Genomic DNA, 17,648 nt, shown 5'->3' with positions numbered 1-17,648 from the left:
ATCTCAGTGACGGTCTAAACTCTGCCTGCTGCTCGGTCGGCCGTGCCCCTCCTTGCTCTCGTTCCACAGAGACCTCTGTCCTCTGCTGCATGCTTCATGCTTCTGCCGTCTGCTTTTGGTCTTCTGGAAGAAATTTTGCTTTTTGTGTCGGCTCAAATTTCTGGAGCCTCCGGAGGGAGCCCGCAGCCCTTCCCGGGGCCTGAAGAGCTAATGTGTAAGGCAAGACCGCCTTTTCCAGTAATGAGAACCGTCTATGTTCTTCATGGAGTTTTTTCTTTAGGAGAACCGCACCTGCACAGGTGACTTGCCTGAGTGATTTCTGCTCTTAGGTCGCAGCAGAGTCTGCAAAAGTATTTGACTGCTTTTTCCGACTTACCAGCTTTTCAGCGTTTTAAAAATGTGCATGTTGCCAAAGTGATACATTCAGAATTAAAAGTTGTATTTGAGATTTTAAGAAGAGCTTGGATAAAGTCACTTCATGTTACTTTTGTATCTACAGAAAGAGTGGAGGGAAGACAGAAATGGAGAATTCAAAAGGAAAGTTGCCCGCTGTGTAAGAAAAAGCCAAGAGACAGCTTTCGAGTGACATTTGTTCAACAGCTATAACTTCATTATTTCAGGGTGAGTTCATTTTAAAATCCTACTCTTTGCCTTGTGATAAATGGCATATACGTTTTTTGGGAATTGTGTGATTTGGATATTTGAATTGCCTGATTTCACTAGCTTCATTTTTTAGCGGGAGTGTCCAGTGGTCTGTTGTTGTTTTCTCAACAGAAACCGTGTAGCCCACCGCGTTTTGCTCCAACAGACTCCGCGTCTTCATCTAGGTAGTTGTGTTACACGGGCTGGCGTGGGGTCGTGATCTCTGTTTTTTCACTGACGGTGAGAGAGGAAAGTGCCTATTTCTGTGTGGTTTATAGCAAAGGATGATGTGAATTTTCATTTCCTAATTTTTTTTAAAGGAAGATTATATTTTGTAATGAACTGGCAAGACCATTAAACATCATCTTCCATGTTGTTCTTAAATTTTTTTTTTTTAAGCTTTTATTCATTTATTTGAGAGACAGGCAGAGAGAGAGAAAGAGAGCAAGCGAGCAGAGGCAGAGGGAGAAGCGGACTCCCAGTTGAGCAGGGATCCCAATGGGGGACTTGATCCCAGGACCGTGGGATCATGACCTGAGCCGAAAGCAGATGCTTAACTGACTGAGCCACCCAGACGCTGCTAGTTTCCATGTTTTCATTGGTCTTTATCTCCCTGTTTATTACTATTAGGGCCAGTAGGACAGTTCTCTCTCGTGTCATACACTCTGTCAGGTTGTACACCGTGTCCAGAGGCTTTTATTGCACCCAGTATGGAGTCTAGGATAGATGGGGACACAGTGGGGACCACTGACGAAATGTGTGACATTTTAGTTATTTGGTTTCTTTTCTTCCTTTTTTTTTAAATGTTGGGGTGATAAAATTATTTAGGATTTGGAGCATGTAAAGGATCATGAGTCATGCTGGACCTGCCGCCTGTTTTACCCCACGTTCCCCTCTGCCCCCGCCTCCTCTCCCATGCCTAGTCTGGGCTTACCACGGTTTTCCGCTGTCCCTTCATCCGGTTGGTCCGTCCTAAAGAGTGTGCCCCCGGCCTCTGAACGCCGTGCATGGAGCTGCCATGCACTGCTCCCAGACTTGTCCTGTCACTGGCCTGTGTTGGGTCTGGTTGTACCAACTGTTGTCACTGTCATGTGAGACCTCAGTCGCTGAGTCACCATCTTGCCCTCGCTGCTGACTGCAGTTGTCTTCCGGTGTGGGGAGAGGTCTGTCAGCCCCATATCTGCTTTGTGTCCCTGCCAGAGCGGGTGTGGCTGGCTTGTTTCTTGGTGCACATTCGTGAGGAGAGCTCTCCGGCTTTGTGTGTGGGGGTGGGGTTACTGAGTTCGGGTCTGTGCACATCACTTTGAGTGGATAATGCCAAGTTGTCACCAGAGTTCTGCATCTATTTTCACTCCTTTTCACAAGGATAATGTTCCCATTTACTCCAGAGCTGCCCCTGCATTCTCTGAAGTTTTCCATATGGAAGCGGGTGGGTGAGCCCTTGCTCCGACGGGTGTGGCCGGTGCTGCTGACTGTCGTTTCATGTGTTTGGCTGTTTGCGAAATTCCTGTTCTTTGGGCTGTTCTGTTAGCTCTGGACTTGTCCCCTGGTCAGTTCCCTTTCTTTGTGGAACCTCGGGATGAACAGATTTTTTGAGAGAGAGAGAGAGAGTGTGTGTGCACAGAAGCCAGCGGAGGGGCTGAGGGAGAGGGGGAGAGAGTCTCAAGCAGACGGCACTGTGCACGGAGCCCGACACAAGGCTCATCATGACCCTGAGCTCATGACCCAAGCCGACGTCCAGAAGCACACTCAACCGAGCCACCCAGACGCCCTGATGAACGGAGATCCTTAATCTTAATGCAGAGGTATTAGACCTCTCCTGCACGGAGCTAGGTTTTGTGTTCTAGCTTCTTATATAACACCAGAAGATTCGCGTTGCATCTTGTCTGGTGAAGGTTATACGGTTTTCCCGTTGGTATCTGTGTTGAAGCCCTGGAATTGCTGGGCATGCAGGGCGCGGCTGTGTCCGCGCCCCGGGCAGAAACCGTGGGCCACATCCATTGTTGGCAGGTTCTGTCACCCCTGACACTCAGGGTCCGTTGTCCTAGGTAATTCCATTTCCAGGTGTGTTCATCTATTTCGGACCTGAATGTGTTCTGTGAGTTGGCCTGTCTTACTCCTAAACTAGCTTCATGTTGTTTTAATTTTTATTATTTCTATAATGACTATATCAAATGCAAAGTGCAAATCAGAAGAAAGACTGAGTCTGCCTACCACTTGTCCTGTTTCTGTGTTTGAGATCCCTGGTTTCTGGTCTCCTCATAATAACCGGAAACGCTGATCAGCCCTCCTTTCTGTTGCGACCGAGGATAGCAGTGACCCGTGGCCTTCACACTGCTTTCCAGTAGCTTATCCTTGTCCCGCCTGCTTACACTTTGTTAGTAATCCTGTCCTCATGTCCTTACCTCACCCTTCCCTCCCATCTACTACATGGTCCCTGCTTCCCACTGTTCTTCTTGGACCATGTCTCGGTCTGCGGGGACTGTGGGTATTCCTGCCGGTCCTTCATCCAGGTGCTTGTCCTGGATGCCCCACCATGCCGGTCGTCCTCCCTGATCTTTGCATTGGTGCTTGCGTGCGTGTGGCCACATCCTAAGGGACTCTTCCCACACGGTCTCCCAGTCAGAGACGGGCTGGACAGCGACAGAACTGCAGATACTGAAGCCCAAGTACCCGCGTGATTCCATCTCTTAAACTACTTAATAGATTTAAGAAATAACCAAGAATTTTATTATATTTACCTTGATAGTATATTTCAAATTAGTTAAATATACATACTAATGAGGGGCCACAGACAAATTTTGTAAGGAATTTTATACTTTCCTTTGCTAGTGGAATTACCGTTAATTTATATCTGCTCACAACACACAGGTGTTTGGGCGCCTGGGTCGCTCAGTGGGTTAAGCCTCTGCCTTCAGCTCAGGTCATAATCCCAGGGTCCTGGGATCGAGCCCTGCATCAGGCTCTCTGCTCAGTGGGGAGCCTTTTACCCCTCTCTCTCTGCCTGCCTCTCTGCCTACTTGTGATCTCTGTCTCTGTGTCAAATAAATATATAAATCTTAAAAAAAAAAAACCACACACACGTGTTCATACTTATCAAGAGTGAAGTCCACTCATCAGAAAGATGGAGGCAGGAAATAATGTTGATTCAAAATACCTGATGGTCTAGAACAGGTTAAGTGAAAATATGATACACTGTGGTTGAGGGCACTGGACCGAGAGCCTCCGTGAGAGAGGAAGGAAGCAGTGATGGGAAATCTTGACCGACACAGGCCAGTAGCAGAACACCCTCGGGTGTTGCCTGTCCACCGGGTGCATTGTGATGGCTCTGTGTCGCCGCAGAGGGCCTGGCAGCCAGAGTCCTTGATAGAGCAGAATTTTAAAGAAAGTTAGTAAACCAGTTGTGTGAATGATCACTGTAGTTACTACTTAAGCTCAGGATTTTGTGTAAAAAGGATCATGCTTGAAATGTGTGTGTCTTACGTTGGTAAGAACTGAATGAAGGAGTTAGTATCTTGTCAGTTCAAAGCTCACCAGAAGGACTGTTTGGCTCACCCCTGGGCAGCAACCGACATTCCTTGGGAAACACTGATCAACGCATATTAATGCGGACCTGCCCGACCAGCATGCAAGTCCCCAGCTCTGTTGTGTGTCAGACATTCCTAGTTGTTTCCCCCTTTGTTCCTGTAGCTCTCCTCTCGCTGGGATGCATCTTCCCGTCACTCGGGGAGTGTTTGAGTGGCGGCCAGGAGGGAGCTAGTTTCCACACCTGGGCCCTGGCACACGTCTCCTCGTTCTGCCACGAGCTGGGACGAGGCCCGTCTCGGCCTCCTTCTCTCATGAAGCAGTTGCCCTTCCAACAGGTGCTCCCCCAGCCCCAAGCCTCACAGTGCTCAGGGCCCTAACTCACAGTCACGGATGAGTGTTCTTTTACTCCTGTTGTTACCACGTTCCCACGGTGAGCACCTGAGCCCAGTCATCTCTGGATTAACGGAGAGTGAAACCATTTGAAAATTGGACTTTAAAAAATTTGCATCAAAATCCATGACTTAACTCAGGCCTTCTAAAGATTATTTATTTACTTATTTATTTATTTGACAGACCAGATCACAAGTAGGCAGAGAGGCAGGCAGGGGGGTGGGGGGGAAGCAGGCTCCCCGCTGAGCAGAGAGCCCAATGTGGGACTCTATCCCAGGACCCTGAGATCATGACCTAAGCTGAAGGCAGAGGCTTAACCCACTGAGCGCCCCCAGGCGCCCCAACTCAGGCCTTCTAAAAGCAGGTCTGTGGCGCGCCCTCCCCCGCCCCCGCAACACATGGCGCTCGTACGCTGGACTCAGGTGCCTGCATGACCCTCATGTGCCCTTGTCCTTCTGTCAAGGTCCCGCGGGAGGCTACATCACAGGAACCTGGGGCATGGCCGCAGGCATGGCCAGGTGGGCTTGCCCCTCAGGCTCTTCATAAAGTCTGGTTCTCTTGGTGACTCATCACCGTGCGGTTTCTGCGTGTCCTCAGCAGCTTCCGTCGGCACCATAGACTGCAGATGTGAAATATAAATCCTGTGGTGAAGCAAAAATAGATTTAAAATTGTTCTAAAAGGGCGCCTGGGTGGCTCAGTGGGTTAAAGCCTCTGCCTTTGGCTCAGGTCATGATCCCAGGGTCCTGGGATCAAGCCCTGCATCGGGCTCTCTGCTCTGCAGGGAGCCTGCTTCCTCCCCCATCTCTCTCTCTGCCTGCCTCTCTTCCTACTTGTGATTTCTCTCTCTCGGTCAAATAAATAAAATCTTAAAAAAAAAAAATAAAGTAAAAAAATTTAAAATAAAATTGTTCTAAAAAAATCTCCGTCCAGATCCACGACGTGTGCTTTCTACAGATGGAAGTATCGCCATTCAAGAACTTGATGCAGACGTTATTTCACTTTTTAAAAAACATGGGTTTGCCCTTTTCCCACTTCTTACCGGCCCTGGTGCACGACAGACCCTCCTCCTGACGGAAGCGCTTTTCTCGCTCTCCAGTCCCTCCGTCAGGCCCCGTCTAGGAGTTTGGTTCCTTGGGTGTCTCCTAGAACTGGGGTCCTGTTGTTTGTGTCTCCTTATTGCGCTTTTTCTTCATATTTGTACCTCGTCCTCCGTAAAGACCTGAATGGCCTCCGGTACAGGAGGGGAGGAAGAGAGGACACAGGGGAGGAGTGAACCCTCCCTCCCATCCCTTGGATGAGCAGCGGGACCACATCTGGGCCAGCAGACGGCAAGACTCTGTGCACTGCTCTGCCTTAAGGCCAGAGGGATTATTGTAGTCTCTAGCGCTGTGTTCCAAATTACCTAAAATCCTTGGGCTTAAAACAGTATTTTTTTTTTTTAAGATTTTTATTTATTTATTTGACAGATCAGAAATAGTCAGAGAGGCAGGCAGAGAGAGAGAGAGGAGGAAGCAGGCTCCCCACTGAGCAGAGAGCCCGATGCGGGGCTCGATCCCAGGACCCTGAGACCATGACCCGAGCCAAAGGCAGAGGCTTTAACCCACTGAGCCATCCAGGCGCCCCAAAACAGTATTTTTAAAAAAAGATTTTATTTGAGAGAAAGTGAAAAGCACAAGTGGTGGGGGGTGCGTATTCTCTCCAGTGGTTAGTCAAGACCACATGTGGAGTAAGAGATGGTCCCAAGCCGACTGCGTCCTTGCTGGGTTTCATACCACGTCTCACCTAGGCTTCCAGCCATCACGGCTCCTGCCGTGTTGCATCTTTCTAACCTCCTGTGTGGCTGCAAGAGTGCGTAAGAAACACTTGGCCCAATCCACTGCAGGGCTTTTGGAGCATGGCCCCCCCACCAGCAGGTAGCCTTACCTTGTTAGCCATCTCCGGTAAGGCAACAGATTAAGTATGAAAAACATAGCTATTGTAGAACAAAATAAGGGAGAATTGCAAGGCAGAGAAGGACTTGTTAGGCACAGGAAACACCCGAAAAAGAGAAAAAACCGATCTGTGTCAAAACTGAAAACTTAAATATTATGACAATAGACTTTTAAAAACAATAGACTGGGAAAAGATCACCGTCCACCTGATGTTCTGGATTGTATCTAGAATCTACACCAGCTTGGGTAAATCGGTGAGAAAACAAGTGGTACTAAGGAAAATCACCTGCCTCGGTACTAAAGAAAGCTAATTGTTACACATGTGAAAGATGACTGTGTTTGTAATCAGAACTCGGAGAGTGCAGGGAGGTACCATCACATGGACTGGATTGTCAGAAATCAAAATGTCCGAGAAACCCAAGTGCTGTTGAGGATCTGGGGAAGCGGCGTCCTTGAGGTCGGGCGAGAGTGCAGGCGTGTTGGCGTTGGAGAGCCATGGCGTTGGGCCATGCTGTGTGTCGTCGTCACGAGGCCCGTCAGCAGTGTGCGCAGCTGGGACTGATGCAGCGGAGAACTACCAGCAGCCGGCCTTGTGCGTGGTACAGACTTAGCTGTAGGTCACTGGGTGGTTCAATCTCAGGAAACAGTCTTGAGTAGGAAAATAATTTGCAAAAAAGAAAAAACAGCGTCAAGTAAGGTGCTGTTCATGTAAGTTAAAAGTATGTACTTGCTCTGTGGTAAAGAGCTCTCTCTCTTAAAGCAGGGACTTGAGGAAACACACAAAAGTCGCAAAGATTGCAGTGGCACTTAACTTTGGGAGGAGGAGTGCACTGGGAGCAGGGGGCTTTGCCTTGTCCCCTTAACAGTTGGCTCGTCTTCTGTCCTCCCCTCAGGAGACTAAACTGACCGGGACATTGGGGACAGCGTGTTGGCCCCAGTGGCTTCACATGGTGTTGATTCTTAATCTCTTTGACTTGACACTGTTGACAGTACCTCTGGAAGTGTCTTCCATCCTCACGCATGCAAGCTAGGGCTCTGCCCCGGTGCCTTCTCAGCCCAACTGCTCCCTGCCTGCCTCTTCATCCTGCCCCTCTTCTGTCCTCACTCCTGTTCCCAGCTACAGGGACAAAGCTGGCATGACAACACTCTGGAGATGGAAGCTTGTCCATGTGAGGAAAAGTAAGTCCTGTCATGGCCCCAGTTCTGTTCCCAGATGGGTCAACCCCTGACACACGGTGGCTTCATCTTCAGAGATGTGACTCCTCCCGACACTCACGTATGCGTCGGGCGTGGCGTCGGGTGTGTAATAATGTCTCGTCGGTGTCGGGCGTGTAATAACATCACGTTCGTGTCGGGCGTGTAATAACGTCTCGTCTGTGTTGTGTATTAACGTCTCGTCGTTGTCGGGCTTGTGATAAAGTCGCATCTGTGTCGGGCATGTAATAACGTCTCGTCCGTGTTGTGTAATAACGTCTCATTGGTGTCGGGCGTGTGATAACATCTGTCCATGTCGGGCGTGTAATAACGTCTCGTCTATGTTGTGTAATAACATCTCGTCGGTGTCAGGTGTGTGATAATGTCTCGTCCGTGTCAGGCTTGTAATAACATCTTGTCCGTGTTGTGTAATAACGTCTCGTTGGTGTCAGGCGTGTAATAATGTCTGTCCATGTTGGGCGTGTAATAACGTCTCATCCATGTTGTGTAATAACATCTCGTCAGCGTCGGGCGTGTGATAATGTCACGTCTGTGTCAGGTGTGTAATAACGTCTCGTCCGTGTCGGGTGTGTGATAACGACTCGTCCGTGTTGGGCGTATAATAATGTGGGCAGAGACGAGTACGTTTTAAAAATGTATCATGACTCGTCCCTGTTGGGCGTATAATAATGTGGGCAGAGACTAGTACGTTTTAAAAATGTAACATGGTTTTCTGATACTTCGCTAGTTCAATGTGATTTATGTGTATCAGTGTGAGAACATAGGTCAGCTTTTTAACAGTGGCATATCATTAAGGATGAAGGTTTGTATTTTGAAATGGGAGCTGACACCAAGAACAGCTGGCCCGAGCACATGTCTGTTCTTGTGAACGAATATTGGTTCCTTTCCTTCCATTTGCACAGGTGGTGTTGTCTTGGGAGAGTGTGGCATATATGGCATATGGCTGCCACGGGAGGGTCCTGCTGAGATGGGAAGGCCCTAGAGTAGACAAGACGTTCATGTAGAAGGGCCACGTGTCGGGGCAGAAGGAAGAAACAGAAATCTGTGGGCTGGCTGGTCACAGGAGGGGAGCCAGACTGTGTGAGGTACTTTGGGCCTCAGAAAGGAAGTGGCTTTGGGTGGTCACGAGGGCCCTGGCAGGAAGCAGAGGGGCACCGGGGTCCTCTGTATGGAAGGTAGTGGGAAGCTCCCCCCACACAGGGACTGCTCTCGGTGGAGAATGGTTGAGATTACTGGAACATTTATTCCAGAGTGTGGAATTCCTTGTATTATTATCCTTAACATCAAAAGTAGTTTTTATTTGGAAGCATGCTCGCCTGATTTGTATTTTTTTAGACTTAAAAAAAAATTAAGTTGTGTAGCCGCATAGGAAATTCATTTGATTCTAGTTTTAGAAATAAATAGACCAAGGTACCAATGTCCTGTAGAGGGAAACCATCTTCAGATTTGTAGATTAAAAATAGGGACTAATACGAAGTTTTGAGATTATAAAAAAAATAAAGTTATTTCATAAAGACATACAATTGAAGGAATTTCAATTAATATAAAATGTGTGTGATTTTAGTAACAGGCCGATGCGGTTGGAGATAGGACAATGCACAACGTCAGTGACGTCGGAGGTCAGCAGCATCTGTTTAAATGGACAGGGTGTGGCCAGGAGAGCGAGTCTCACATTTATCTTTTTAGAGAAAAGCCGACAGACTTGCTTTTTCGGTACTGAACCTTTTGTTCATGAGGGGAAAATGGATTTTTCTGTTCCTGCTGAAAAAGTTAATGCTATTTAAAGCTGGGTTGCTTGATTTTAGGTGTTTAATGACTTTGAGCAGTCAGTCCCCTCTGAAGTATTTTCTTTTTATTTATTTTATTTTATTTTATTATTTTTTTTTTAAGATTTTATTTATTTATTTGACAGACAGAGATCACAAGCAGGTAGAGAGGCAGGCAGAGAGAGAGAGGAGGAAGCAGGCTCCCCGCCGAGCAGAGAGCCCGACGCGGGACTCGATCCCAGGACCCCGAGATCATGACCTGAGCGGAAGGCAGAGGCTCAACCCTCTGAGCCACCCAGGCGCCCTGGAGTATTTTCTTTTTAAAACCTTACAAAGAGACAGTTTTAAATGACTGTTTCAGAGCCCTGAAATTTTGTGTTCATGTCCTCGGGGAATGATTAGAGTCTCTGTCCCCAGCTCTCCTTCAGCCCTGAGAGGTTAAATGGCCAGGAAGTAGTGTGGGTGTGGTTGATCGAGTCCTTGGGAAAACATTCAAGTAACATCACCTAAAAACTACATAACGCCTGTTCTGTGATGGTGTTTCTTCATTTCAGTAACGTCTTTCCATCTTCCAACAGAACATCTGTGCACACTTTGTGTGTCTTTGTGCCAGTGGAAGATCCCGCTTCTGGGGACGGTGATACGCGCGTTTTTGGTGCACTGCCAGCTTTGCCAGGGCCGAACGTGTCAGCTGGCACAGCCCCTTTGGAAGGAAATTGAGCAGTCGTTCTGCCTCGCAGGCGCTGTTTTTGTGCCCAAGTCAGGGAAATGGGCATATGCAGGGCCATGCATGGACAGGCCCGCTGCTTGGTTTCTGCCCACAGCAGAGCTGTGATATGGTTGAACTTGGGTGCTAATAAATTAGTTCAGGACATTGGAAGACACACTCTGGTGTGACTTAAATTTTTGTCCTAACTCTGAGTATACCTGACTTATTTGTTAGGAGCTTATTATGTCCTTGGAGTCTCCAGCCACCTTCTCTTCAGGTTCTTGGTGCCCAGCAGCGTGCTTGGCAGACAACAGGTGTGTGAGTTTCTGGAATGCCTGGACCGGAAAGAAGACGACCGACACTCTCCTCCCTGCTCCCCCCCGTGCTGCCCTGTGTGCTCAGAGCACACAGTAGAACAGGAGCAAGTCTGAATGGAAGTCCAATCATTAACATAGACTTTTTTCTTAATTGGACCTAGTTTTTCTCAGTTTTTGAGCAGGAAACCCTGCCCTTATCAGCGGCGTCACCTCGTCTCAGTTACCCTGTGAAATAGGGGGAAGTTCCTTCGTGTGGTACCTCTGAACACTGCACCAGAGAAGTTTGTTTTTAGGTAGATGGGGTTCTTGACATCTGGGCTGGCTGAGGGCAAAAGACTGGCCAGACGCAACATAGTGGAAGTACCTGTACTTGGAGTAGACGGTCTGTCGTGGGCAGCCTCACGTAGAAAATGGGTTTAGACTGAACCTCTGGGGTTGGATAAAATTTAACAAGTTGGGAAGTGTGGCAGTCTTTTTTTTTTTTTTTTTTTTTTTTTTAATTTTAGTATTTTATTTATTTATTTGACAGAGATCACAGGTAGGTAGAGAGGCAGAGAGAAGGGGGGGGAAGCAGGTTTCCTGCCGAGCAGAGATCTGATGCGGGGCTTGATCTGAGGATGCTGGGATCATGACCTGAGCTGAAGGCAGAGGCTTTAACCCACTGAGCCACCCAAGTGCCCCGAAATGTGGCAGTCTTACATTGTTTTTCTGAATATCCTTAAATACTTAATAAATTTCCCAATCACATGACTTGTAAGTAGTTCAGTGTTTGACTCTAGATTCAATATAAGTTGAAAGACATTTGGGATATTGAAAATGATGTAAAGTAGGGAAGTGCCATAGAGCTATCTGTGCCGATAGGTAGAAATGCTGTACCTCTGTACCGTCCAGCATGGTAGTCACCAGCCATATTGAGCACTTGAACGAAAATGTAAATTTCATTTATATAATTTAAAACTGAAATAAAATGGCCCTACTTGGCTGCCATGTTGGATGAGCACAGAAATGAGCTTAAGTTGAAATTAAGAGCTTGTTTCCGAAAAACTAGAACAGAAATAAAAATGTCTGACCGGTTGATTCTTTTGTGATTTGCAAATTCATGATGTAATGCTGTTGTTTCGTTGCAGGTCTCCAACTGAGAAACATGGCACTGTTTTCCTGCACTCTACCCACCTATTGCTGGACTTCTGTTGTAACAAGTTGGCGGACACTGGCTGGAGCTGGGCTGCAGTAGAACAAGCCAGTACCGTGCTGACAAGAGCCTAACAAGTGCCAACTTACAGGGGATTGCGCAGTTTGAATTCTCATGAACTGTTTTAGCCTTCAGGAAGACTTGTAAAGACCTGTACATAGCACAACATGATCCGGATAATATATATACCATTCATGTACATCCACCAATACACCTTGTACCAAATAATGCTCTCTTGTAGTAGGACAAGAATCGTGTAAATTCTCAAAGATTTTAGCAGGTTTTCTTTCCCTATTCATTGTTTCTTATCAGTTTTAAAAGACTCCTTAAAGCATGTCAGATGAAAAACAATTAGGATTAAAAGTTTCCATTTAATTTCCTTTAAACCATTGAGGCTTCATTAAACTCTTTTCACTTACTAAACTTTTGTATCTTCTTTGTTTTGACACACTCCCCTTTGCTTTTCTCTCTTCTCTCTGCCGGAAGGTTTATCAAGTCATTTAGTTCCAGTACTGAAACACTTAGTAAGCAACTACTTGATTTTGACGAGGACTTCAGAGCATTGGTCATCACTAGGTGCTTGTCGTTTTGTGCTCTGGTTGCACCGTCTCTTGGATCGGGTGGAGCAATACCACATTTTGGCTGTTGAGAGCTCTTGAACTCCGTCATCCCTGAGAACAACAGAGAGTTGGTTCAGAATTCAACTTACTGAAATTTGCCCCAGACAGAACAAAATCTGGTTTGGTTTGGCTTTTGCCTTCCCGTTGGTCCCTGGGCGTTCAGGTTGGATGGATTAGTGTGCACGGCTGTAGGCTTTCTGCTTAACTCGTGAGTTTGCTCTTACAGATGCTGTGGACCCCCCATCCCCTTCTCCACGGTCCTCCGCGTTTCTTTGCCTCTATTCTTCTATATTGCAGATTTTTCTCACTTATTGTACAAAGAAATGGCGATGTATATTTTCATGTAATTTGATTTTGGAATTCTGTCACCTTATGTAGTGAGTTCTTCCAAAATATAATTTTTTTCCAATAATCGTCAAGTTGTTGACTTTTATTGTATTGAATGAAGGTTATAATACTGAATGCCAGAGAAGTGCAGTTTAGAAAAATCTCAGGTTGATTCCTTATGCAAACAGACTTAATACTTGAAAATCCCATGGCCATGGCAGTGTATGTACTGGGCTCTATCTAGGTTCTTATGTGGGTTTCAAAGCATTCCAGGGTGTGAATGCTTTGCTCTCTGATACATCGATTCTGTCACTGACACCGTGCACTTGGATTTTATTAAAGTTTGAGCATAAGTGTACTTCATATCATGTCTTCTAAAGCAGCTTCAGGAAGTGATGAAGTGACCGTGTGCGGTGTGAACGGCAGGCCCAGGTTCCCCTGTGTTGGGTGTGAGGTTGGGGCTGGGAAGTGTAGTAGTTGGCGGGCAAGGGACAGAAACGGAAGCAGTGCCCAATGGGACACGGTTCTGTGAGGACCGGCGCTCTCTGGCCCATGGGGCTCGGAGAGACACTCTGGCAGAGAGTGAAGGGTCCCTACGAGTTGCCCATCCCTGCGACTCCACATGTCCTTCTTTCAGCGGAAGTAAAATGGTTAAGGATGTAGACGCAGCAGAGAGTGATTTTTCTGAGTCCGTCTGTTCTGCACTCTGAAGCATTGTAGGGACCCATCAATGCGTAATGACTGAACGTGGAAAGTGTTTGATCCCTTGGAGCTGATTTTCTTCAAGAACTTCATTTTGTGACTTTTCTTACTCAGAGGCTGTAAAACTTGTTGCCCCAAAGTGCTGGTGCTGCACAGCCTCCTGGGATCTGAATGCAGTCCTTTTTACTCTCAAATCAGAAACTTCACATGGTTGCAGGAGGCGGAACGGAGTCTGAATTTTGCTCTCCTCTTGGCTGTGATCCTGCTCGTGGTCTGTTGGGTTCGAACCTGGGGTTTGAGTCCTCAGGGAGCAGCCAGTGACCTACTCACTCAGGGACAACTCTCACTGAACCCTAAGTGCCACTTTCATGCAGGTACTTCGGTGTGACCGTGTGTGTTTTGGGGCTAGATCTAGGGGAGTGGAAGGGCGAGCCAGGAACCAGTGCCCCTCCCTTCGCGCTCCTTTCCACCTGGCGCCCTGGCGTGCTGCATGTGGACACACGGGCCTCAGGAGGTGGTGTGGCCTGTTCTCTGCCAGGGGCGTCTCCCGTGCCTTTCCCCGTGTTCATCTGACAGTGAACTTGACACCTCCATGTTTGATACTCAACCACTCTCAGGTGGCACTGATCCAGGTGGCTTTTGTGCCACCAGTGTCTCATCACTAGTGTGAGGCGAGTCCTCTCTGCTTTAGGAAAGGATTTTTCTCCCCAACTCTGTGCCAACTATCAACAACATCTACACAGTCTTATGGGTTTTAGAACTGTTGGCTGTTTCTTAAATTGATTCCAAGTTCTTGTAAAGGCTTATAGATCTCAGTCTGTGCTCATAATGGGACGGATGATCTCAGTGGCTTTCTGGCCTCTCTTCTGTGAGTTTAAAATCCACGCAGGATTGGTTTCCTTGTCATCACAAGGCAGTCTCTTTGTGAGGCGATGCCACGAGTTCTCTGATCACTTGGGTGTCCTGGTATCTTCAATGGCCTTCATTCTCGGGTGTGAAATTTTATTCTGTGTGCTCACTCACCCCCTACAGATCACATTTTGGGCAGTGTTGCCTGTGTATCTATCTTTGCCCGTCTGGTCTCCAGTTGGTGGAACTACCTTCTTTGTACCTGCCACACCGCCCAGCATCTTTGAAATTTGACACAATGTTGCTTCATTCCAGCTGTTTTTAGTTCTGTAACTCCTTGATTGTATTTAACTGTGTGAGTTCTGTTGTGATGTTTGCTGTATTGTAAAGCCCCTGCGCCATGTGGTGGGTGCTCTGTAAATCAATAAATGATGACTTAGAGGCTGTATCACGAGCTATTTTGGTTTTAGGATGCAGGTCTCAAAAGCAACTTTGTGGGATTATTTCTAAACAGCACATGATACCAAAAGGTCCACCGGGGAATCTTGAAAAAGAATTCTTCAAACTGCATTTAAAGGAGGAAAGGGGGTGGTGGGAAGTTGGCTTCCAACCTGATGAAACAGTCTTAAAACTTCTAGGAGGGGGCCAAGCACTCTTTCTCACCAGCGCTCTGTGCCTGCTGACTGAGGGCATTTTGAGGGATTTCCTCTTTAGCCGGAACTGGCTTTACCACAGACATAATGAGCCAGAAGGCGAAGAACCCAGACTCGGAAGGGAAGCGGGCCAGACCGCAGGCACCATCTCAAGTGCCACCGACCCTCCTCTGCACAGACGAGCAGACTGGATACCTGCCCAGGGTCACTGAGTCAGTGAGGGGCAAAAAGAGACAAGACTGAGTACTTTTTCCTTCCTTCCTTTCTTTTCTCTCCCCAAGAGGACACCGCCATCGGGCCTTCCACCCTGCACCCTTACACACAGCTCTGTCACAGCGGGGAGGGCGTGTTCACTGGGACCTGCGCTGCCTGTTGCCGTGAAGGCCTCCTCCTTCCAGAGAAAAGAACGAGAAGCCAAATCTCTAATCAGAACTGAGTTAGAGACAGAAAGTCCTTGAGTGGATTGGAGGTCATTATCAAAATCTAATTTTCCTGATAAATACATTTGCAATAAATTGTAAGAGTCCAGATGATGTTCCTGAACCTTAGATGCCAGTTTTTTGGTTTTTTTTTGGTTTTTTAAAGATTTTATTTATTTACTTGATAAAGATCACAAGTAGGCAGAGAGAAAGGGAAGCAGGCTTGCCGCCGAGCAGAGAGCCCGATGCGGGGCTCAATCCCAGGACCCTGAGATCATGACCTGAGCCTAAGGCAGAGGTTTAACCCACTGAGCCACCCAGGCACCCCTTTAGATGCCAGTTTTATGCACAGTCATCTGCCCAGGGTTTTAGCAATAAGCGCAAAGAAACAGTGTTGGACTAGGTCTGCTGTGTGCAAGGCTCTGGGCTTTAAGGAAGGACCCCCTGGTTTTCCCCTTCACCCTCAGAAAGACAGGCCTTCCCAGAGGACTGCAAACCCCAGCAGGAATACAATTTGCAGAGCAAATTATTTCCAGGATAAGGTATTTTTGGTTATTCAGTTTCAGATGTGTGTAACATGAATGCCAGGGTAGGGTTAGGGTTTTGGTTTTGTTTCATTTCACTGGACCAGCATGTCCCACAGAGCTGTAGTGAGATGAGAAAAGATGTGAATCCTATTCACACCGGCAGAATAAACCACAGGAGAAGGAAAAGACTTTCACAAAACAGCAGACAGCTCTTAGACCAAGGTTCCATACAGAAAGTCCTAGGCAAGACCCTTGATTTTTCTCCCTTCCCAGCAGTATCCCGTTAGAAATAAGTGTGGTCGTGCTGTGTGTTCACAGCGGCATCTCCTTCATTCCTAAGGAGCCCCAGAGATCTCATTCCTATTTCTCAAGCTTCTGCTTCGAGGCAGGCTTGCGCAGGTGTGTCTCCTAAGGGACCTAGCTCCTTTCTTACAAGGATCTTCCAGAGTCATGCTTTCTCACACGGAAACACGTGCAGGTCAGTGTCAAAACTGTAGAGCAAGTAAGTTTCACGGCTGGAATTCTGTTCCACCACCTCCCGTACCGGGTACTGCCACCCCTCGTGTCAGGTCACACAGACCATGCGCACATGAAGGCCGGTACTCGAGCCCAATTCAGTGGACTCTGAGAGATCCCGTCCCTTCCCCTTTACCGGGACAGGGCGCTGCTCTCCCAGGAAGAGCCTGATCCCGCGTGCCCTTAAGGCCTCAGCATTTCCCGTTCATGCTCCTCCTGCTTCCTGTCCCAGACAACTCCACACCAAGTTCTCCGTCTGAGCAAAAGCTGAGCCAAGTCTACGGTGAGCCAGGTTCCAGGGCTGAGTTTTCAGACTGTGTCTCTTTCCGGTGGTTCCAGTGTTGGGAGCGCCCCAGAGCCTGGGGGCTGTTGGAGTTCGACTGCCCAGTGCTAATGTGGCTTTGTGTCCCGGGCTCTGCCAGGAGGGCCTCTCCGTGGCTCAGGGCTTTCAAGCCAGATAGGAATCCAGAAGGAGGGCAGAAGACAAAGGCCCAGGATCGGGGTCTATTCCAGGTCCTCCTAACAGGACCGCGCGTGCGCCGTGGAGGGCTTCCCGAGGGAGGCCGAGAGGAGGGGGTACTCCAGCCCGAGTGGGTTTCCATTCGGCTGTGGGCGTGTGGACTGTGGGCGCCAGCTGGAAGGGCCCAAATTTGTTTCTTCCCGCACACGTGCTGCTGTCCCTGGTTTTCGTCACGTTCTCACAGGGGTCCTGACCCTCCGAATCTACGAGCATAATGAGACAGCGGCGGAGTCGTGATAGGAGCATGCGCTTGCAGGCCCCGGCCTGCACCAACACAGCACGTCAGCTGCCGGGCTGGACTCACACCCTGTTCTCCTGACTGCGGGTGTAGCTCACTCGGCGGCAACCACACCTCGAACGCCGAGCACTCTCCTTGTCACGTGCCAGGCTGATGCTGGTGAGACCCAGGAAGTGGTCTGTCGCCAAACAGGCATCAGCTGTGATGCTATTTCCCAGACACTTCCTTCATTCCTTGGCCACCACCCAGCACGTGTCTGTAGGGCGCGCTCAAATAGCCACGGCTGCTTGTGGCCGAAGGGGACAGGCTTTCCAGGCCACACCGATGACCCCAGTGGCTCACCGTGTGGCACACCTCCAAACTACTCTTCACAGACGAAGAAGCTGGGCACTCTGGCCTGGCCCGCACGCCCGGCAAGTCCTCCCCTAACCCTCAGTGGTCTAAGTGCCTCTTGCTCGCCCCTCGTGGCCACCTGCCCTGGCCCACGTCCCGCCCACCTGTGTGTCCCCCCGCAGCTGGAGCAGCATCTCCCTGAGTGTGCCACTGTCCTGACGCGTCTCCACACACTCTCCTCTTCCCTCTCCCG

At 48.4% G+C, this 17,648-nt stretch overlaps 1 protein-coding gene across 2 annotated transcripts in view; it reads left to right on the top strand.

The window, feature by feature from the left end:
• Positions 1-14,637, top strand: part of UBE2G1 (ubiquitin conjugating enzyme E2 G1) — a 101,437-nt gene extending 86,800 nt beyond the window's left edge. Inside the window, exons 5-7 of one of the 2 annotated variants that reach the window (XR_004280445.1) lie at positions 500-621; positions 7,610-7,671; positions 11,627-14,637. Coding sequence is in view for 1 of the 2 variants with exons in the window: in XM_032320105.1 (XP_032175996.1) it covers positions 500-586 (87 nt within the window). In the remaining variant the exon portion in view is untranslated. The remainder of the gene's footprint in view (positions 1-499; positions 622-7,609; positions 7,672-11,626) is intronic. The other variant, XM_032320105.1, reaches the window with a different exon arrangement.
• The last annotated feature ends 3,011 nt before the right edge of the window (positions 14,638-17,648 follow it).

This window comes from Mustela erminea, chromosome 18, assembly GCF_009829155.1.
Source record: "Mustela erminea isolate mMusErm1 chromosome 18, mMusErm1.Pri, whole genome shotgun sequence".
Classification (NCBI taxonomy): domain Eukaryota; kingdom Metazoa; phylum Chordata; class Mammalia; order Carnivora; family Mustelidae; genus Mustela; species Mustela erminea.
This window is presented reverse-complemented; position numbering and strand designations above follow the sequence as displayed.